Here is a 23,255-nt window from a genome sequence, read left to right as displayed (position 1 = left end):
ACATGACAGTGCTATTAAAGAAATCCTACAAAGTCTCTTTAACGCTCAATATAAGCAATTAAATCTTGGAAAATGTTTATTGTTGGTTGTGGAGCAATTCTTTTTAGAAACTGTGCATATCACAAGAAAAGTTGGGTCTTGAATATCTACTCATTTACAGAGCTGCTGTTGCCTACAAGATATACTCATGCAATCAGAGAAAGATATTACATTGTGACAAAATATTATGAGCCAGATTCTCAGCTGGCATAAACTGGCATAGCTTAATTGAAGTTAACAAACCTACACTGATTTAAACCAAATTAAGATCTAACACTAAAGCGTAATGTTGCATTCATCCAAATGTTGCATTCAGAGTGTCAGGATCATTCTTTTTTCATTTTTTTTGAAGGTGAGTACATTTGTTTTTACCTAGTACACTGATACCTCAATTTTCCATAAGCAGTTATCAATGGTTTGGCAAGTTTATTCTCTAGAATTCATGTTGTCAGAGCTGTTGATTTGTATATATTAAAATTTGCAATCTACTTCTTTAGTCTTCTTTTCTTTTTAGTTGTCCCAATTATGACACAGGCCAACCTCAAAAATCCCAAAACTGCTGAAAAAATAATACTGCAACTTTTAATGATCCAGATAAATGGAAGGTAGGATGAGACCAAAAAAACCAAACAAACCCCAACTAGAGTTAATTTGAGTTTTATTACATTGCTCATGCCTAATAGGGTTGCCACAACTCACAATTCAATAGTGAATCCTGTGCTTTTGAGCAATATGTTGCTCATGCTTGACAAGAAAATGTATTTCTTCCCCCCACAAGTTTTCTTCCTTGTTGCTTTCTTCCACGCAGTGATGTAGCAACAATATGAAATTTATCAGAATCATGCTGGTTGACTGATATGTAACATCCAGCTTTTCAGGAATCTGATATGTTGAATGTTACCATATGCACATGAGGCAGAATGGAGCACTGAGGAAAAGCTACATATGGGTGCAGACAATATAGAAACCAAGGCCAATCCTTCAGACGCTTAAACTCAAACTTAACTTTACCCATGTTACTAGTTCCACTGAACTCAGCTACTCATGTGTGCAAGATTAACCATGTGCACAAATGAAGGATTAGGGTCTAAAAGCCTGTGAGACTGAAATAACTGCACAGGAGATGGGGAATTGCTCCTCTTTCTAAGTTCACTGTGGATTTAAAAAAAAAAATCTTGCTGGGAATCGCAGCTTTTTCTTTCAAAAAAGATTAAATGGATTTGTGTGTACAAGCTGGGAGAAACAGAAATATTAACTGAAAGCCACAGTCCGAACAGAACACTTAAAATACAAAGAAAATTAGTTCTACTTTGTCTGCAATTTTTTTCTTCTGTATCTTTTATTATTCTGTGCTTAGACAATTATATGTTGTTTTCTTTTTCTGGCATGTAGTATATAATGCTCTAATATAAAGGTAGAGCATTCTGTAAAATAAAGTGCCCTTCAATTCAAATTACACTTGACAAAATTAACAGTTTTCACATAAGAACATAACATATCTGACAGAAATATGACCATCACTCAGTTCCGGTCCATAGAAAATTTAAAAATTGGTGGATGTGGCATGTATGTGTGTTTGCATAAGAGAGACAGAGAAATGAATTAGGCGAGTAGGATAGAGAATTCTGTAATTGGTGGGAAACAGCGACTAGTGAGTATGTAGCTGACGATAGTGTAACAGGCCCACTGCCTAACCCTAAGGGTTGGGATCACTGTCTTTTGGAACCTGGCTTAAAGCAGCAATGTTTCAGCTTTCTGCAGCCTTGCACAAATAGAAATAAAACAATCTCAGGACAGGTTTCCGTCAGCCTGATCTAAATGAGAACAAAACAAACTCAACTCTAAAGTTTCTGAGAACTAACATGTTGTTTTGTAAAAACAAGACAGTAGATTTTCCAGTTTCTCCTTGCTCCCTGGCCTGGGCTCAACTCGGAAAACCCCTGGGAAAGGAGGAAACAAAACAGCAACACAGAACAACCATGGGCTAAGAATCTGAAATTAACTAATGTGGTTCCACCCCTAAGTGAAAATAATTATAAATAGCAAAATAAATAATTGCAGAGAATTATCCAGTGAAGCACTGCAGGGGGAAATATTTGGACTAATATTGATGCATGAATAACTTAGTAGAAATACCAAATGTCACACTGTGTAGGCAGATGTTTCTAGTGTTTGCTTCTTTCTGTTAATATTGAAGTTGTGGGTGGTGGGTAGTCACTTTTGGTTGCAAAGATGTATCAGTGTGCCTGATTCCCAGGGAGTTGCACAATTGTTTGATTTTTCTGGTATTGTGTTGAGGCTGAGATGTGCAAAGATGGAACTGGAGAGGTGTGCTCCTGAATTTGTTAGAAGACAGTGAGAAGTGGGTTTTTCATTTAGAAATAAAGTAAATAGAGAAATAGAAGACTTAAAAGGAATTGGGCCCTAGTGGTGGACAGGATGTTTGCCTGTTCTGTGAAGCTGGAGACATACCCGTCTAACATGAATAGTTTGGCCAGAGACTGAGGCTTTCATGGAATTTTCTAGGCTCTCAGGTCTACCTCTACAATCTCGCCTTTTCAATGCTGCCACTGTGAAAGTCTCCACCTCCAGATGCATCATTTGTGCAGTCCCACAAGGATCAATTTTCTTTCTGATCTTAGTCAACATGTACATGCAGCCACTAAGGAGAACTGGTAAGACAACACAAACTCAAATGCTAACAATTTGCAAAGGATACATACTGTAGCTCTGTTTTTCCTTCATTGCACATGATAACACAACTGTCACCAAACTGGCGCAGTGCTTGGCCAAGATCAGCCCATGAGTGAACAACAGCTTGGTGAGCATAGGGAAGCACTTTGAGGGGCTTGTAGATACAGAATGTTTTTTTGGGTTGAAAATACATACCCATAATTGGTTAAATCAATCCACAGTTTAGGTGTGTTCCCTGAATTCCTTCCTGACAAATAGCAGCACCTGTGAGTTACACCATCCCTACCATCTCTGGTTGGATAGTAGGTTTCATCACTTCCTGACAGATGGTGACCGGACTTCAGTAATACACACCTTCATCACCTCCTGGATGAACTATACCAATGCAACATCCACAGACACAAAGCCATCAGCTCTTAGGAAACTCCAACACAGCAGCACATCTCCTCCGCAGCATGGATTACTAGGAGAAAATTAACCCTGCCCTTGTCTCTTTATACTGGCTTCCCATAGGATATCAAGTCAAATTCAAGGTCTCAGTCCTTATCTTCAAGGTACTTAATGGTCTGGAGCCAGGATACCTAAAAGATCTCCTGAGATGAGAACTGTGGTCAACAACTCCACTTCTAAGGCACACTGGAGCTGATCACCATAATGGTAATGCTCATTGATGCATGAGATGGTACTGTTTTGGGAGTTGACTCAAGGATGTGGAATGAACTTCCACAGGATACAAGAACCAACTCAGAGGGCTGTTCTAAGTATGATGTGTGTTTTTTGCCTTCACTAATAAAATACATATAGCACAGCAGTGATAAACTAGATAAATACAAAATATTTTAAATAAACCCACAAAATTCTCCCCCAGGGACAGAGTGTCACACATAACAAAAGTTAGTCATGTCACTCAGCGCTGTTCAGAGGGTGCCCAGTTACCACACTGGTGAAGACAGCATAAGTAGCAGAATAGAATAGAAAGACCCTGATGAAGTCTGTTTAGGGAGACTGCAAAGAAATCGGTTATTGAAGAGCCTAGAACAAAGGAAGAATAGACAGATGGGGGCTGTCTTGACAGGCTGCAAAGAAATCTTATCACCCTCCCTTTCCTGCCCTTCGCTGTGGAGACTGGGGGGAGGCAGCTGTTCAGACCCAGGGAGTCCTTGAGTCCCGCTTCATTTGTTTTATGCCTCCCACATGGCAGTGGTGCCAGGAATGGCACTGAGGTTTCCTGGCCGCTCTGACCCCTGGCCTCTAGGCCAAGCTGCTTTGAAACGGGAGGGAGGCTCCGCAGCAGCCTAGATCAGCGCCAGGCTCCTACCCGGCCTGCCCACCAGCACGTCACGTGACCCAGGGCACAGCAAAGGCAACTAGACGGGCCTGAGCTTCGTCTTCTCTATTTGCCGCCAAAAAGCCATCCGAGAAGGATCACGTGGCGGCGACGCAGCTCCTGTCCCATGGGCGCGCGCCATCGCGTCATGTGACACAACGGCCACTCCTCCCAACCAAAGCCTTCGGCAGTGGGCGAGGGAGCGCGCGCTCCTGCCTCTCCTCCGCACGTGACCCCTCCCCGGAACGTGGCATTGTGTAATCACGTGACCTGAGCGGCGAAGGACGGGGGCGAGGGAGGGGGGTTGCGTACGCGACGGAGCGGGGTGCGAAGATGGCGGATGAGGAGGCCGAGCAGGAGAGCGGTAACCTCGGCGGCGGCCTCCTGGAGCTGCAGCGCCTGCGGGAGCGGCTGCTGGAGCTGGAGAGCGGGCTCCGGGAGAGCGCGGAGCCGGCCGTGGAGGCGGCCACCGAGTACTGTCAGCAGCTGTGCCAGGTCAGGCCGCCTCCCCCCCTGCGTGTGTGTGTGTGTGTGTGTGTGTGAGCCGGGGGCGGGAGCAGCGCCGCCCCCGCCGCGCGCGGGAGGAGGCAGCAGCAGCAGCTCGGCGGCGGTTAGTCCCGCTCGGAGTTGGCCCCGGCCCGCGCCAGCCGGGGCCATGGTGCAGCGGGGAGGCTGCCGCTCATTGTAGGCTCGGATTAGGCGGCCCGCCCCCCGCGCTGGGAGATGCGCCCGGCCCGTAATCCCTCCCCTCGCCCGCCCGTGTCTCGCGGTCTCTGGGCCCCTTTGTTGTGCTTTTGCGGGCTGGTGTCGCCTCGGCTCTGCAGGGCCTTTGTTCCTGGCGGCGGCGCTAGAGGCCCTGGGAGCAGGGTGGAGAGGGCCTCCCCTCCCCCCGGCAGGGCTCGCGAGCCTGGGGGAGGAGCTGAGATTCCGTTCCGCGGCCCTGTTTACACTCCGCGCGCGCTCCGGAGTGCGGGGCGCCCGTGCTGAGAGTCCGGCACCGCCCTGAGGCTTCCGTTGTTGTCCGCCGCCGCTGGGTCTGCCTCGCCCGGGGGAGAAGGGTGCGCTCGGCCTCCTGTGAGGTGGGGGGGCTGCGCTGCTCCCCTCCTTCCTCACGCCCAACGGACTCACTTTGCAGTAACGGGCTGGGGCACTCTCGGAGACCCGTTGTCACTATCACTATCGCTATCTAATTGGTGCAGGAAAAGCCTTTCCCGTGGCTTAACTCTACAGTTATAATAGTCCCCTATCTCCTGTAAGACAATGTGTAAATCATACTGGATAGTTCACTTTTTTTCTCTCCCTTCTCAGCCAAAGAGTAAAAATATTTGTTCACCTAAACTATAAAATGTTCTTAAACTGTTAGGCACCAGAAACCTACAAAAAATGCTTGTCTGCAGAATTCTTGCAGGATAAAGAACTTCCAGTTCCAGTGAGAGCTTTTTACATACACAGCCCCATCCACCATAGTGTGTGTAAATGCCTAAACTAGGTCTCCCCTGCCCTGCAAAAATTCCACATATTTTCTTTGCTTTTTTTCCTACCCCTTTTAAACAAATTAGCATCAGGTATCACTGAAAAAGATATAGAGAGAAATTTTAAAGTTAACTTCGCCTATTACTAAAAGATTGCATCAGTTGTGTTGGCCCTACAGAGGGCATGGATCAGATTCATAATGCCCGTGGGTGAAAAGCACTATGATTCAATGTTACTTTAAACAACTAAATTTGAAGATGCTGAAGTCTTTGCAAGTGCCAACAAAACAAATAGATTTTTTTTTTAAAAAATCTGTAACATAGCTTTTCACCATCTAAGCAATACATTTCCCATCTCTTTATCTACTATTGAACCCTAAACATGTAGTGCCCACCATACTGCTGATGCCTAAATGTGTGGTGCTCTCTGTTGTGGAGTTACTTCATATTAATGGTTATGGTTCAAATAGTAAGTTTGGCTATATGCATTGGGTGACAGTGGTTGTTAAATGCTGTTGTAGAAAATCTACATCACTGCAAGTCTCCCCATGGAATCCACATTTTTAATGATACTTCAAAGATAACTTCTACCTTGTTTTTTAAAGACGGTTATTTATATATGCAACAAAATTAGAAAATTTGACTGCATATTCAAAACTTGCAACCTTAATTCTATGCAAAGTCTGAAAAGCAGTGCTGAAGAAATGTTTTGGCTATCACAGTACAATTTACTACGCATGGAAAATGCAAGAGAATGTCAAGATTAAAAACCATAATATGAAAACTTTTGTTCTGTTTTGTTAGAAAGCCACAGTTGAATTTGAACAACTAGGCAGAGTTGAACAAATGTGTAGATAATGTCAGTCTTTAGGAGGCGGGTAGCACTAATTGTGATGAACTATAACAAGCTTAAGAAATTGTAGGTGTTAGAACACCAGTTGAGAAATAAATGTACCTTTATGCTTCTTGGAGTAAAGTGTAGCTATAAACTGTGCATTAATTAATCAGTAAATTCTGAGGTTCCAAGCCGAATAAGGGATTTAGCCACTCAAGTTGTGTTAACTTCAGTAGAAGTTGATTAACTAATCCCTTAGTTGATTTGAAAATTCCACTCTGGTATACACAGTTCAGCTATTTATTGTAAGTCTTAAAAATACATTTGCTTGTACCCGGAAAAAATAGGATAGCTCCAGAGTTGTTTACTTATCCTGTAAGAGTGAAACAAAGTGTAAATTCAATTTTGTTGTAGTTTCATACAGTTTTCATTATACGTGTAAGGTAAACATTTTTGTGTATTCAATTTTCATTGTTGCATAGACTTCACATGTTTTAATCATTCTTAGAAAAACATACGTGGGATTTTGGGCTGTACCTTATTATTCTGCATAGTTCCCAGAAAAGTGAAGTTAGTTACTTTATACTGTCGCTGTATAGCCGGTGTAATGGGATTCAGTTTTATTCTCATTGATTCCATATCAACATTTGTTCAAATTGCATGTAAAGTGACTTTCTTAATTGCAACTCAGTGTCTAAAAGACATGCTGTATTTCTTTGGCTTCTGAATAATCACCCGTAACAAAGATACTGAAATTAAGGTTTAGTAATGGACTTGAAAGACAGACTAGGTACTTGCTTTCTAAGAACTAAACCTAATAGCCAGAGACCTAGTCTCAACTGGCTGTTACAGTTGGACTTCCACATGTAACTACAGTTTCTGAGAAGAGGTGGGTGTACTGGGGTACCTACCAAGTTGTTGCCTCTGCCTGTGGCTCGCAGGCTCCATCTTTCATGTCTGTCTTTGGCTAGTAGTTGTTTAAATTTGAAGCCCCTCAAGCATCTCTCTCTGAGCCTGTGTGTTGGTGGATAGGAATGCTGTTTCTACTTCTCCAGCTTCTCCTTTTAGGAACATAGGAATTGCCATATCACATCAGGCCAGTGGTCCTTCTAGTCCAATATCATGTGTCTGGCAGTAGTCAGTGCCAGGTTATTTAGAGGAAGGTGTAAGAAAACTTATGGAACAACCAGGCTACAGGAAAGATTTTCTGATCTTTGACAATTAGCAGCTGACATACTCTTTTTATGAATTGAAACTGTTGATGTTTTCATCCATACAAATATGCTTATTTTATCCTGTAGTTGGATCTACTTCCAGCTACAGTGCATGCTTCTGTTGCTGGTCATACACTTCACAAGCACCAGGAAAGTTATACTGACAAGATCTTGTCCTCTCACTGCTGCTTGCAGGGTCTGAATATTAGTAGTAAAAGTGACTAGTCCCTTGTCACTTACACTAAGCAAACTACTCAGGCAGTTTGGTAAAGCTGTGACCAGCAGCAGAGGCAGTAGAGCAGGGGTGTCCAAACTACGGCCCGCGGGCCAACTGCGGCCCGCGGGTCAGTTTTTATTGGCCCGCAGCAAATTCTGAAAATATAATTGAATATGGCCCGCACATGGCGCTTGAGCTCAACTCTGTTGCACTTCTCAGTTTCAACACTAGATGGAGCCAGTCACAGAAAAGGTGCTTCTCCACTAAACAAAATTAAGCAAAGAAAAATAGTTACCACGAGTCACCAGAAATGGCAGCACCGAAGAAACGCAAGATAGCAAGTGAGTGTAGAACAGGGGTGGGCAAACTATGGCCTGCAGGCCACATCCGACCCGCGGGACCGTCCTGCTGAGCCCCCGAGCTTCTAGCCCGAGGCGCTGCCCCGGCCCCTCCCACCCTGTTCCCCCTCGCCCACAGCCTCAGCTCGCTCGCTCGCTCCACTGCCGGAGCCGGCACAAGGCTCTGCTGTGAGCTCCTTGGGCAGTGCAGCTGCAGAGCCCGGCCTGACCCAGTGCTCTGAGCTGCGCGGTGGCGGTGGTGGCATGTCCCGGCTCCAGCCGGGTGGCGCGGCTGTAACACTGCCAGCCACTGGTGCTCCAGGCAGCACGGTAAGGAGGCAGGGAGCAGGGTGGGTTGGATAGAGGCAGGAGAGTCTGGGGTGGTGGTCAGGGGCGGGGTGTGGATAGGGGTTGGGGAACAGGGGTTGAATGGGGGCAGGGGTCCCGGGGATAGTCAGGAAGGAGGGGGTTGGATGGGGTGGCAGGGGGCAGTGAGGGGCAGGGGTTCTGGGGGCAGTCGGGGACAGGGAGAAGGGGTGGGTGGATGGGGCAGGGGTCCCGGGGGTAGTCAGGAAGGAGGGGTTGGGTGGGGTGGCAGGGGCAGTGAGGGGCAGGGGTTCTGGGGGCAGTCGGGGACAGGGAGAAGGGGTGTGGATGGGGCAGGGTCCCGGGAGGGCCGTCAGGAATGAGAGGAGGGGTTGGATGGGGCGGCAGGGACCCAGGGGCAGTCAGGGGACAGGGAGCAGGTGTGTGTGGATGGGGCAGGGGTCCCAGAGGGACCATCAGGGAATGGGGCAGTTGGATGGGGCAGGAGTCCTGGCCGGGGGGGGGGGGGTGGTAGATAGGAGGTGGGGGCTGGGCCATGACCCCCTCCCCTAACCGGCCCTCCATACAATTTACGAAACCCGATGCGGCCCTCAGGCCAAAAAGTTTGCCCGCCCCTGCAGTAGAGTGATCTGTATGCAGACTCAGGAAGACAGATCTGTGTTGGTTCACATTTTTTAAGGTTATCTTCAAAGTCAAGAAACTTAATTTTTTTTGATGAAAACAAAGATTCTGCAGTAACTGATGGTTTAGAATGGACAGCTTTCCAGAGAATCTGTCCTCCTTGCCACTGATTAATATTTTAAAACTTTGATTTGATAATTTTGATATTTAGTTTAAAAAAAATTCAACACGCTCTCCTGTAACGGTGTAGAGCCAATACAGCACTGACCAGTCTGCCAGAGCTCTAAGACAGACCCTTAACATATTGCATATTAACTACTATAATCTCCTTCTCTTAGGCATTGACTACTGTAACCTTGCATCCATTAGGTCAGTTGAAAATAGGGCTGCCATATTCTCTCTTCCAAATTCCTCCCCTCATCCATCTGCTGATTCCTTCCTACTGCATCAGATATAAATTTCTTGTCCTTACTTTTAATGTCCTTTGCTGTTTAGCTCCACTCTACCTATCAGGCTTTTTATTGCCTTCACTCTACTAATATCCAGCCAGAAGCCTGGTCGGCACCTTATATCGATTTTAATGGCTCTTTAAATCGGTTTCTGTACTCCTGCCCGTATTAACATATCGGAATAGGGTTAGTGTGGTGGCCTCCGGAGCTATCCCAGTGCACCACTGACCGCTCTGGACAGCATTCTCAACTCGGATGCACTGGCCAGGTAGACAGGAAAAGCCCCGCGACTTTTGAAATTCATTTCATCATCACAGGTGACCACGCACAGCTCATCAGCACAGGTGACCACGCACAGCTCATCAGCACAGTTAACAATGCAGTCTCCTGAGAATCGAAAAGAGCCCCAGCATGGAGAGGTAATGGATCTGATCGCTATATGGGGAGAGGATTCAGTGCTAACAGAACTAATGAAAAGTATTTGAAAGAATTTCTAAGGCTATGACTGCTAAAGGCCACAGCAGGGACTCCGTGCAGTGCAGAGTGACAGTTAAGGAGCTCAGACAAGCCTACCAGAAAACCAAAGAAGCAAATGGAAGGTCTATGCTGAGCTGCATGCAATTTTCTGACTGTGGATTCGAGGTGGGGTTGTAATCTCTGCCATGTCTGAGGATTATGCAGGGGAAGATGAAGAGGAAGAAGAAGAGGAAGACCAGCAGCCAGGAGCTTTTATCACTGCTCCCAGCCCTCACAAGCAACTATTGCAGAGAATGAGTGTACCTTTGCAAATAGCAAACAGTGTTTTTAAGCAAGCCTTTTTAATGATGGATTTGCCCTGAGGACTTGGGATGCAAAAGTTTGTTAACATGTCCGGGATTGAGAGGAAATCCTCCAGGACATCTCGATGAAAGCGCCTGTAGGTACTACTCCAGCTTGCAGAAGGTTTCTGGCAAAGGGGCATCCTTTGTTCTGTTACCATGCCATGCATGTAGCAAGTAATCAGGTATCATTGGACTGCTGGCATTCAAGAAGCATCCGCTCTTTATCTTGTTCTGTTATCCTCAGCAAAGTGATATCGTTCAGGATAACCTGGTTAAAAATCAGGAATTTAAGTAAGGGGTGGCCAGAATGCAGCAGCTTAAAAACACTTTCCTGGGTGAAATGCCGATGATCTTTTCTGTTTGGTCAGACAAGCAGTGGGTGGGGAGGAAGGTTGTTGATTAGCAGGTAAATCACTGAGACAGTGGCTTACCATGGCCGCATGCAAGCTGAATCCTGATGCCTGGACCTGTGTCTGTGAGATCTGTAACCCCAGAGATGCAAGCAGTCACTATTAAGATGAAAATGCGACCTTGTAGGAAATCACATGTGCTATGTAAGGTGAATAGTGCTTTTCACTGTGAAAGAGTATAACCATTGTTCTGTAAAATGTATCTTTCTAAATATTTATCTCCCTCATGCAGCTGCCTCCTCCATCCCAAAGGCTAGCACAGATAAGGCGGAGGAAAAGAAGGATGAGATGTTCTCAGATATTATGGAAGTTACACGCAATGAAAGAGCTCATCTGAATGAGTGGAAGGGCGTGGTTTCAAATTACAGGAAAGAGGCCAGTGAACGTGAGGACAGGAGGGACAACCGAGAGAGAGAGTGGCGGCAGGAGGAAGGCAGGAAAATCAGCGGTGGCGGCAGGAAGATCAGCGGTGGCGGGATGCAACTCTGGGGCTGCTGCGTGATCAAACTGACATGCCTTGTGGAGCTTCAGGAACGGCAGCAGGATCACAGAGTGCCGCTGCAGCCCCTGTATAACCACCCTCCCCTCACCATGTTCCTTAGCCTCCTCACCCAGCCACCCCGTGGACAGCCCAACCAGAAGGATGTGAATTTTTATTTAATGGCCTTCTCCATCCCTCCTTTCCTCCTCCCAAAGCACACCCTTACTTCTCTCTCTCTTTATAATGAAAAATAAAGAATTAATGCTTTTAAATGAGAGTGACTTTATTTGCATAAGTAAGCTGTACTGGACTGAGTCAATCAAGGGGGTTGGTGTTCATCAACAAACACAGCAGTCACACTGTACCCTGGCCATTGATGAAGCAAGCTTCTCTGATCTGGTGTGCTCTTCTAATCTCCCTGGTGTCTGGCTGCGCGTAATCAGCGGCCAGGTGATGATTTCCCTCCCCTCCCACCCACGCCATAAAGGTCCCTACTCTCACAGAGATTGTGGAGAATACAGCAAGCAGCAATAACATAGGGGACATTGGTTTGGCTGAGGTCTGCAAATGCACATTCCACCACCATTCTGCACTTGCTCAGCCTGTAATTGAACAGATCCTGACCACTGTCCAGGCTGCCTGTGTATGGCTTCATGAGCCATGGCATCAAGGGTAGGCTGGGTCCCCAGGATAACGACAGGCATTTCAACATCCCCAACTGTTATTTTCTGGTCTGGGAAGTAAGTCCCTTGCTGCAGCCGTTTAAACAGAGTAGTGCTTCTGAATACGCGAGCATCATGAACCCTCCTGGCCATCCCACGTGGATGTTTGTGGTGCTTGCAGCACCATTGAAAAGTGCCCTGGTGCAGATAGGGATATGGGTTCCATCTATCGCCCCACAGTTAGGGAATCCCATTGCAGCAAAGCCATCCACTATGGCCTGAGTCACAACCTTCGTAGCAGCAGCTTAGTGATTGCTTTGGCTACTTGCATCACAGCAGCCCCACAGTAGATTTTCCAACTCCAAATTGATTCCCGACTGACCGGTAGCTGTCTGGTGTTGCAAGCTTCCACAGGGCTATCGCCACTCGCTTCTCTACTGTGAGGGCTGCTCATCTTGGTATTATGGCGTTTCAGGGCAGGGGCAAGCAAGTCACAAAGTTCCATGAAAGTGCCCCACACCTGCAACACAATGCGGTCCCACCAGTCAGTGCTTGTTTTCAATGGATAGAATCTGCCCCATTACCATCAGGATCTCCAAAGCGATAATTCTGTGTCCACGTCCTCATCACTGTCATCGGTCCTGGTTCAGCATATACTGCACGTATGGAGCTGAGCAGGGTCCATGCTTGCTGTGCGGTGAGGCTGTACCCAGAACCAAATGATTTTTGCCCCATCAGGCACTGGGATCTCAACCCGGAAATGCCGGGAACTATGGGATAGCTAGAAATCGCACCACCGATTTAATGTGTTTAGTGTGGCTTTATAAAATCTGTTTTACAAAACCGGTTTATGCAAATTCGGAATAGTCCCGTAGTGTAGACGTACCCTTAATCTCACCAACTAGTCCACTTCTCCTACACCTTATTTCTCCTATGTTGCCCCTTTTGTGTGGTATAAAGCTCCTTCAGGTCTCTTCTGCTGCACTGCCTACAGAACATTGCCAGCTTGTTAACAGCTTGGCAAATAGGGAGCTAAATGTTGTATAGTCAGTCTCTGAAAACTTGCTGCATACTCGCATCTTTTTATCCTGTCTACCTGTTGTGTCTTGTCACAGTGGCTTTGTTTATACTGGGAAAATGCATTTTTAGAAAACATTAACCAAAAGCATATAGCTAGTAAAATGCTAAACATGATTTTCTCTTTAGTGTGGACAAGAACAATCTTTTTAAGTTAGCTAGTTGTGATTACCCTGAGAGGCTCCCTAGCGTTGATAGCATAGTTGCAAAATCATTAAAGTAGGATTAGAAGAGCCAGTGAATGAGGTTTTTTAAGTATAGTTAGTCAGAAAAAGATCTGTTAATATAATGAGCTTTTCCAACATATCTGCTTTCTCTGTGTATTTTGAGTCATATCTGCTTGCTTTAAAAACAATAACTTTAGATATTAATAAACAACAGTTGTGCCTTGAGGTCTCAGTCAGGGACTGGGAACCCACTGTGTTAGGTACTGTATAAACCCATAACAGAGCATCCCTATCCCAAGGATTTAGAAATCTAGGTTAGATATTGGATATATTGGGAAAATGCATCATGTTAGAAAAACGTTAGCTGATCAGGGTTAACCACAGCCAGCTAGCATGACCTTAAATATTACTGGCCTTGTTCACACTAACAGTAATTTTAACATGCTCCTTTGGAAATGGTCCCTGATTGGGACCACTAGGCAGTACTACAATATTATTAGTAATAAAGACTTTAATTATTAAAGTAAGCAAATGTGACTTGGAGAAAACACACACACACAGAGCAAGTTTTGTTAAGTAAGAGCATGCTGCTGACCATAACTAAAAAAGACCCCCATTAACTTGCTGTTCTAATCATACTTTAATGTCTTTCCATTATGCTATCAAATCTATTTCTGCTCTTAATGGCAATTTGTTATTCAAATGTATATGTCAACATTCACAAAAAGTATCCTCAAGTTTTGCTATACCTAATAGTTTATCCATACATTCCTTACGTAAGCTATACATTTATCAAAATATGCTATGCCATACTAAGGCAAGACTTGCACTTGACCTCCATCTGATCTTCCTTGTGCCAGGTAGATTTTGTGTGGCTTACTGGCATTGTTTTCCAGTTATTTGCAAACTTATCCACTGGGAACAGACTAAAATAACATTTCACATCTGGGCCAGAACAATCCAAATAACCTTTTTGGCTAGTGCCCAATGCCTAACAGATAGCATTCTCTTCCCGTCCTCTTCAGTATTCTGCCTCTCCGTACAAACAAAAGTTCAGTTCTGCAGCACCGCTCTTTCTTGGGTGGGGGAGAATCAAGAGCTCCAATTCTATATGAAATGTCCAAGCATTGCTTCTGTGAAACTGGGATCACCTATAGGAGTCCATATATTATAACATCACGATTCCTCAGACTGGCATCAGTGGTGTAAACATTCATGGATGCCTGTGTGACAGACTGGGGAGCACAGATAGCCCACACAAACCTATCGGGAAATGGTCTGCCTCAGAAAGGAGGATGAAAGTGATCTGGGAGTTACCTGGGAAAACAATATTTTTGGTTAAACTAATTGAAAACTCAAGAAGGTGAGACAGTTGGACAACAGTAGTCTACATAAATTGAGGTTGAGGTAGGATACTCGAAGCACAGGTCTTGAAACAAAAACTCTCTCTCTGAAAATTAGCTGAACGGACGTTCTTGATAAACTGTAAATTCTTTGGGTAAAGACTGTTTTATACAGTATCTAGCACACTGGGGCGCTGATTTTGATTGGAACTTCTGAGCACCATTGTAATACAAATAAATAATAGCTGCTTACATATAGGGCAAACTCAACATTCCAGTCCGGTGGCAGTCAACATGCGTTTTCCCTCAAGAGTGGGAAGAGAATCAGCAAATGAGCACAGATCAATTTGCCTCAATCAACAATAAATAACCAGATATTTACATGTCAGATTATGGGAAAAGAAAGCAGTGAAAATGTACGTTGTCATTTAAATGTTGTGACCACTTAGTGCATTCCTTCCCCCTTCCTGATCAGGTAGCCTAAAAAATCAAGCTGGATGAGATCAGAATATTTCTGTGATAATGCCTTGTAAGCTTTTTGTTCGTCTATTAGATGTCAGCTTGCTTCCTTAGATTCTACGTTCTTGACAGTATTCTGACTCAAGATCCAATCAGATGCTGGAATCCTATGAAATTCAGACTAGAATCAAAGATCCTTAACTTTCTAAAATTCAGAATTTGTAGACTTCTCATTCCATAAGAATACGACATATCTTCAGAAATGGTGCTGCAAGCATGGGCTAATCTCTCAAACTATGCTGCAACTTTTTTGACAGTTTTTTATTAAAGACTTCTGTATAAGCTCCATGCATGGTTACAGAACAGCTCATGGGACTCTTAAGCTCCCTGGAAAGAAGGGTACCCTAGCATCACATCCTCCATGTCATCAGCTTCACATAAGCTATGTCTATACTAGCTCTTTTTCTGTTAAAACATTTGTCGGTCAGAGGTGTGGGGGGTGGTTTAATTATGCTGATGGGAGAGCGGCTATATGGGAGACCTTTCAGTGGCATAGCTGTGTTGCTGTAAGGTCTCTAATGTAGACATAGCCTAAAGCAGTGGTCAAACTCCATCTGCAAACTGAAGTCCCAGTTAGAAGCTAGAACTTGACTTTAGTGTAGGTCATATGGAACCAACCTTTGAACCAATGTCTACCATTTTCCTGTTACGTTTTTGGCCATCGTATGTTAAGAGTAGTTTATTATACACTGTCCATCAAAGAACCATTATGTGGCTTTTTGTTTCCTCACAAAGTGGTCAGACTGTACCAGAACTCTTCAGGTTTTCTTCTCTTATCACATTAACAAAGACATCTCCTTAACACCTTTATTTCTGAAATGCACTGACACTAGTGTTCAAAATACATTGCCTGGATGCGAGAGGAATGATCAGTAGGGCGGTCAAGCAATTAAAAAAAATAATCGCAATTGCACGATTAAAAAAATTAATTGCGTTTAATCGCACTGTTAAACAATAATAGAATACCAATATTTAAATATTTTTGATGTTTTCTATCTTTTCAAATATATTGATTTCAGTTACAACACAGAATACAAAGTGTACAGTGCTCACTTTATATTTATTTTTAATTACAAGTACTTGCACTGTAAAAAAACAAAAGAATAGTATTTTTCAATTCACCTAATACAAGTACTGTAGTGCAATCTCTTTATCATGAAAGTTGAACTTACAAATGTAGAATTGTTTGGGGGAAAAAAAAAACTGCACTCAAAAATAAAACTATCTAAAATTTTAGTCTGCAAGTCCACTCAGTCCTACTTCTTGTTCAGCCAGTCGCTCAGAAAAACAAGTTTGTTTACATTTACGGGAAATAATGCTGCCCACTTATTTACAGTGTCCCCTGAAAGTGAGGACAGGCATTTGCATGGCACTTTCGTAACCCGCATTGCAAGATATTTACGTGCCAGATGCGCTAAAGATTCAGATGTCCATTCATGCTTCAACCACCATTCCAGGGGACAAGCATTCATGCTGATGATGGGTTCTGCTCAATAACCATCCAAAGCAGTGCAGATCGACACATGAAATACATGGCAGAATGCGGGTAAAACAGCAAGAAGACATGCAGTTCTCCCCCAAGGAGTTCAGTGACTAATGTAATTTAAAAAAAAAGCATTAAATGAGCATCATCAGTATGGAAGCATGTCCTCTGGAATGGTGGCTGAAGCATGAAGGGGAATACGAATGTTTAACATATCTGGCACATAAATACCTTGCAATGCCAGCTACAAAAGTGCCATGCAAATGCCTGTTCTCACTTTCAGGGGACATTGTAAATATGTGGGCAGCATTATCTCCCATAAAGCAGTACACACACACACACACACACACACTATTTAATATTGTACACAGTGATGATGTCTGTGAAGCTTGGTTGAGGTGGTGAAGTCAGAGGGTGGGATATTTCCCAGGGAATGCCTTGCTGCTAAATGATCTAGCTTTTGGCTGAGCCTTAAGGGTAACCCATTGTTGTTAATGTAGCCTCATACTCTACAAGTCAGCACGAAGGGAGGGAGGGAGGGGAGACAGCATGGCAGACAGAGACACATACCCTGTGTGAGAGAGAGAGATGCACATTGCCACTTTAAGTACGTTGACCCCACTCTAAGTACACTGCCTTGTTAAGTAGATCAGCAAGTTGAGACAGCAGCTGCTCCCAGGAAGCTCCCTCCGTCCTGAACCCTGTTGTGTGTCCACCCACCCCCATGGAGATGGGATAAATGGGGTGCAGGAGCGGGGGAGGGGAGGAACACCCTGACATTAGCCACCCACTCTCAGAGAACTTAAGGGAGTGGGGAGCTGCTGGTCCACCCTAGTTCCAAGCCCCTACCAGCTAGCTCCAACGGGCTGCTCTTCCTGCAAGCAGTGAACAAAGCAGGCAGCTGCCAAACAACGTTATAAGGGAGCATTGCACAACTTTAAACGAGCATGTTCCCTAATTGATCAGCAACATAACGAAACAGCGTTAACCGGGGCAACTTTAAGTGAGGAGTTACTGTACACTTTGATTTCAATTACAACACAGAATACAATATATATGAAAATGTAAAAAAAATCCAAAAATATTTAATTTCAATTGGTATTCTATTGTTTAACAGTGTGATTAAAACTGCGATTAATGGCGATTAATTTTTCAGTTAATCGTGTGGGTTAACTGCAATTAATTGACTGCCCTAATTATCAGACGTTACTTGGAAGAATAAAAGCATTTAGAAACACATATTTGCAGCATATGCACAAAAATAAAAAGACGACACAAAATGCTATCCTATTAAGATTGGTCTGAGCCATTGTTATTGGAGCATACAGGAAATCAGGTAAAATTTGCTACTGCAGTCTTACTCAAGATCAATTTCAGCTTCATGGGCAAAGAAAATAGAGCACTGTGTGGTAAATGGGCAGAGAATTTGGATAATTACCTTTTTGTTTGTTTTCACCAAAAAAGTTTATAGCAATTATATGTCTAACATAGTGAATGCCCGTGAAAATGAGGTATAGGATCGGAAGCTAAAATAGAGCAAGAACAAGTTAAAAATTACTTAGACAAGTTAGATGTCTTCAAGTAAACAGGGTCTGATGAAATACGTCCTAGGATGCTCAAAGAGTTTACTGAGGAGATAGCTGAGCCATTAGCAATTATCTTTGAAAAGTCATGGAAGACTGGAGAGATTCCAGAGGACAGGAAAAGGGCAAATATAGTGCCAAACTATTGAAAAAGGATATAAGAACAGCCTGGGGAAACACTAACCAGTCAGCTTAACTTCAGTACCTGGAAAGATAATGGAGCAAATAATTAAGCAATCAGTTTGCAAACACTTAGAAGATAATAAGGTGATAAGTACCAGTCAGCATGGATTTGTCAAGAACAAATCATGTCAAACCAACCTAATGGCTTTATTTGACAGGGTAACAAGCCTGATGGATGGCGGGTAAGTGGTAGATGTGGTATACCTTGACCTTAGTACGGTTTTTGATACTGTGTCACATGACCTTCTCATAAACAAACTAAGGCTATGGCTACACTGGCGCATTACAGCACTGCAACTTTCTCGCTCAAGGCGGTGGAAAAACACCCCCCCGAGCACAGCAAGTTACGGCGCTGTAAACAGTGCCTCAGTGCTGGGAGCCGGGCTCCCAGTGCTGTAAGCTAATCCCCTCGTGGAGGAGGAGTACCTGCAGCGCTGGGAGAGCTCACTTGCACTTCAAAGGGCTGCTGCGGGAGCGCTCCGCGGCAGTGCTTTCAAGTTTTGAGTATAGCCACGGCCCTAGATGGAGCTAATATAAGGTAGGTACATAACTGGTTGGGAAAATGTTTCCAGAAAGTACTTACCAGGGGTTCTCAGTCAAAGTGGAAGGGCATATTGAGTGAGGTCCCACAGAGATCAGTTCTAGGTCTGGTTCTTTTCAGTATCTTTATGCCATTACCTAAATCATTGATGGAGAGTACACTTATAAAGTTTGTGGGCATTATCAAGCTGGACGGGGTTGCAAGTGCTTTGGAGGATAGAATTAACATTCAAAATGATCTGGACAAAGTGGAGAAATAAGTATATAGGATGAAATTCAGTAAGGACACATGCAAAGTACTCCACTTATGAAGGAAGAATCACTTGCGCACATACAAAATGGGAAATGACTGCCTAGGAAAGAGTACTGCAGAAGGGTATCTGAAGGTCATAGTGGATCACAAGCTAAATATGAACACTGTTGCAAAAAAACCGAACATCATTCTGGAATTTATTAGCCGGAGTGTTGTAAGCAAGCCATGAGAAGTTCTTCCACTCTACGCTGCCCTGATTAGGCTTCAGCTAGAGCATAGTGTCCATTAAGGGCACCACATTTCAGGAAAGATGTGGACAATTGGAGAAAGTCTAGAGGAGAGCAGCTAAAGATGATTAAAGGTCTAGAAAACATGACGTATGAAGGAAGATTGAAAATAATGGTTCAGTCTGGAGAAAAGAAGATTGGGATGGGGGCCATGATAAGTTTTCAAGTACATAGCATGTTGCTACAAGGAGAAGGGTGTGTGTGTGTGTGGGGGGGGGAATTGTTCTCTTTAACTTCTGAAGATAGGACAAGAAGCAATGGGCTTAAATTGCAGCAAGGGCAGTTTACGTGGGACATTAGGAAAAACTTCCCAACTGTCAGGGTGGTTAAACATGGCAATAAATTGCCTAAGGAGGTTATGGAATCTCCATCATTGCAGATTTTTAAGAGCAAGTTAGACAACCACTGATCAAGGGTGATCTAGATAATACTTACCCCTGCCTTGAGTGCAGGGTACTGAACTACATGACTTCTCGAGGCCCCTTCCAGTCCTACAATTCTGTGATTCCTCCACTTCTTTTCTAAGGCATTTTTAACTCTGTGTCTTGTTTGTGGATGTAGGTTCTCGTCACTAGATTCTGCAGTCTCTTCTTCTCATTCTCTTCTCTGTCCCCACAACTCTGTGTCCTAGAAGTTATATTTCTGGTTTGATGGATTCCCTGTGTGTGTGAGAGACAATTCCTTGCTATAATACATTTGTCAGTCGGGAGAACCATTTCTTTGTTAGCATTAATGGTCAGTCTTGCTTGATTATTTAAATCGGTCAGTCTGGGCATGGCACAGTCTCTTGCCCTCATAGGAAGATTCATTTAATGTGAAAAGCTTCTGGCAGAGCTGCTTCCATGACTGCTAATAGGTGTGGCTGCATGAAGTCGTCTTTGATTGTTGATCTAATGGATTTACTATTATGAAAACTTTAATTTACTAGAACAAAATTATCCTATGTGAGATGTTTCAGCGACAGGCAGCACTCCACATTCATTCAACTTTTCAGAAACCCACCCCTGCACTTCACACTTCGGTCCGCTGTTGCAGGCAGCAGTTGTATTCTTGTAAAAATCACTTTGTAGTACTTACAGCACCAAAAGAATGATATGGGCTTGAGGGGAAAGTGTCACCTAAGAATGGAATCAAACAGGACTCTTTTGACCCATTATGCTTCAAAGTGATGGAGAGAATCAAGAGAGCATGATGACTATACAAATCTTAAAACAAGTATACTACTTCCCAAAAGTGTTTTGGCAAATTCAAAAATATATTTAGCGTGCCTAATGATTAAAATAAATTAAAATAGGAGATTTAGGGCTTCTCAGTTCTTGTGGTCAGTATCTGATCTCAGTGCTGTGTGAAGACAAGCTTTGTGTTATCTGGTGGTGACAGAGTGCAGCATCAGGAAGAAGAGAGAAGAAATGGCTGGCCTATGAGCTTGCATGGTGATACAAGTAGAAGTGTGTGTGCGCACGTGCAGGGTTGAGCTGATGAGAAGCAAAATAATCTTGGAGGGGGGTAAAAGAGGGAATGTTCCATGGAAAATTTTGAAATGCCCTATGTAACTTCCCATATGCCAAAGATTTTAAAGTATGGTATTATCCTGAAAAGTGACCTCTTTTTACAAATATAAAGAAAACAATACCAAAGTGGTTCCATGTTCATTCTTACTGATTAAAAACTTGTAAGTGAAATTGTCATCTTCTCACTGTCAACACTGTAGCCTCAAGCTGGGCTCTTTCCATCTTGTACATCACCAACCATAATAAAGGTTTGCAGGCTCAATTATGTCCTTTAGTGACACCTTAACCTTACAATCTCACTGTCTTCAGATTATGCCTTTTTTATGATGTTTTCCATGCAATCATCATACTGTAACTACTGATGGAACGTTGCATACAAAATAACAATAATATCCCTGTATCCCATATATTTGCTTTTTAAAGGAAGGAATTGAGACACAGAGAGAGTGATTTGCCTAAGCTACATATGAATGAGTCAGTGACAGAGGGCTCCTGGATCCCAAAAGATCAAGGTTCTATTACCTATTGTATGCATTAATAAATGGACCGTGTTTATTAACAATTGGGTTAATCGTTTGCTGATGGAAGAGGTTATAAACTAGATTCAGATAACTGACAAGGTTTGGGGGAGATTATTTAAATTTAGGTGTGGGGAAGCTGATAGGTTATAGTTCATAGTTAGACAAGGATCATTTCTCGATGTCTAATACAAAGAGTCTCTTCCTCTGGTAAAGGATAAAGGAGAAATTGCAGCTGAGCTAGAAGGGAAGGTTCAGATCATGGGAAAACTCCAGAAAAATAACGTGGTTTTAGAGTAGAGCTAAACAAAAATAGGAACACATCCAAGAAAACTGACAGTTCAACCAAACCAATTCAAGATGCTCAAGCAAAAATAGGTGAAATAGATTGGCAGTGGATGAATTTAACCTAATAGGTATTTCTGAAACAAGGTAGTATCTCATTGATTTTTGAAATTCTGTAACAGCTGGCTAAAAACTACCCAGAAGGGAAGATTAAGAAATAAGACTAGTGCAGGGGTCCCCAACGCAGTGCCGCAGGCGCCATGGCCGAGGCATCTATGTGCGCCCGCGTACTGGCTGTCGGACAAGCATCCGCTGAAAAGCGGCGTCATCAAGAGGCGTCGCGTTCGGCGGCGACACCTCTTGACGTTGCCGCTTCTCGGGGCATTTTGGTGGATGCTTATTCGCTGGCCACGGTCCTCGGTGGTTTGTCGTTCGGTGCCCACCACCCGGAAAATGTTGGGGACCACTGGACTAGTGAGATGAAAACTTAGAGATCCCTACAGTTGGAGTGGTATGGATTCAAATTCCAAAGCATAAAGATACCAATATGTTTACACTACTGAACTGATCAGGAAAAAAGATACTGAAAGTTAAGGAGATCAGAAGCACCTAAGCCTAACAATGCATGATTTCAGCTACTCACTTCTAAACAGAGAGAATGTTGCAACACTATCAGGTTTAGGGAAGCAGGTTCTCAATGCTTTAAAAAATTGCTGCTTAGAACAGTTAATTCTTGAGGGTGCAGAAAAATTTCTTTGTCCTACTTCATGCAAGATTAGATTCAAGAAGTAACTCTAATTGGATCACCTAAGTAGTAATAGAGAGTGCAATATGACTCTGTTCAACAACGGCTGAGATTAATGGTACAAAAAACAAGTGCTGTGACACTCAAGTTCAGAAAGGGGGATTTAACCAAAATTTCTGCCTTGTATTCCTGACCAGCCTCAACCTAGACGCTAGAAATTCTCTTAAACCCACCAACCTTCTGTATCACGCATTTCTAGTAAGTGCTTTATACTCACAGACCACAGTCCCCCAGTTCACTTTCCCGTAAATGGGAAGATTTAACATCTTGCCTCTTCCCTGCTATGTACAGACCAAGAGACTCAATCCTCCCTCTCCTCATCTTTGTCTTTTACCATGATTCCCCCCAGTCCACATGCCTTGCTCTGGGAATGACAGCAGCCCTGATGCCAAAATTGTTTTCTTCCGCTTCTGCTTCCATACTATTTGAAATTCCCTTTCAAAACCCCAATTCCTTGCTCTTCCACAGGTTCCATGTGACTATGGGCACGTTTTTAGGGTGTTTCCACTGCAAACTAAATTGTAATTGTAATGCAGATAGGCATACCTGTGCTCATTTTAATCTAGCTGGCGTGGATAACCGTAGTAGTGAAACTGTGGCAGCATGGGCATCAGCGTGGGCTAGCAACCACAGGTTGGGGAAGTCCTTCCACTGGAAGGATGGGCAAGGACGTTGCCAAGTATGTCCGGGCAAATGCATCAAAAGTGTTCTTCAGTGTCAAATATTTTGTTGTTTACATACTTAGTAGTATATGTAATAGTGCATGTGTTTTGTTTATCTGTTTATTTTACAGT

General features: G+C 43.7%; 1 protein-coding gene across 1 annotated transcript in view; it reads left to right on the top strand.

Annotated features, from left to right (window-relative positions):
* Positions 1 to 4,170: 4,170 nt before the first annotated feature.
* ZNF292 (zinc finger protein 292) overlaps positions 4,171 to 23,255 on the top strand; it is a 65,789-nt gene continuing 46,704 nt past the window's right edge. Inside the window, exon 1 of the mRNA XM_039530582.1 lies at positions 4,171 to 4,555. Coding sequence (XP_039386516.1) covers positions 4,394 to 4,555 — 162 coding nt within the window. The 5' untranslated portion in view covers positions 4,171 to 4,393. The remainder of the gene's footprint in view (positions 4,556 to 23,255) is intronic.

The sequence above is a fragment of the Mauremys reevesii genome, linkage group 3 (assembly GCF_016161935.1).
Source record: "Mauremys reevesii isolate NIE-2019 linkage group 3, ASM1616193v1, whole genome shotgun sequence".
Classification (NCBI taxonomy): Eukaryota; Metazoa; Chordata; order Testudines; family Geoemydidae; genus Mauremys; species Mauremys reevesii.
The sequence above is the reverse complement of the archived record's forward strand: the minus strand, read 5'-3'. Positions and strand labels throughout refer to the sequence as shown.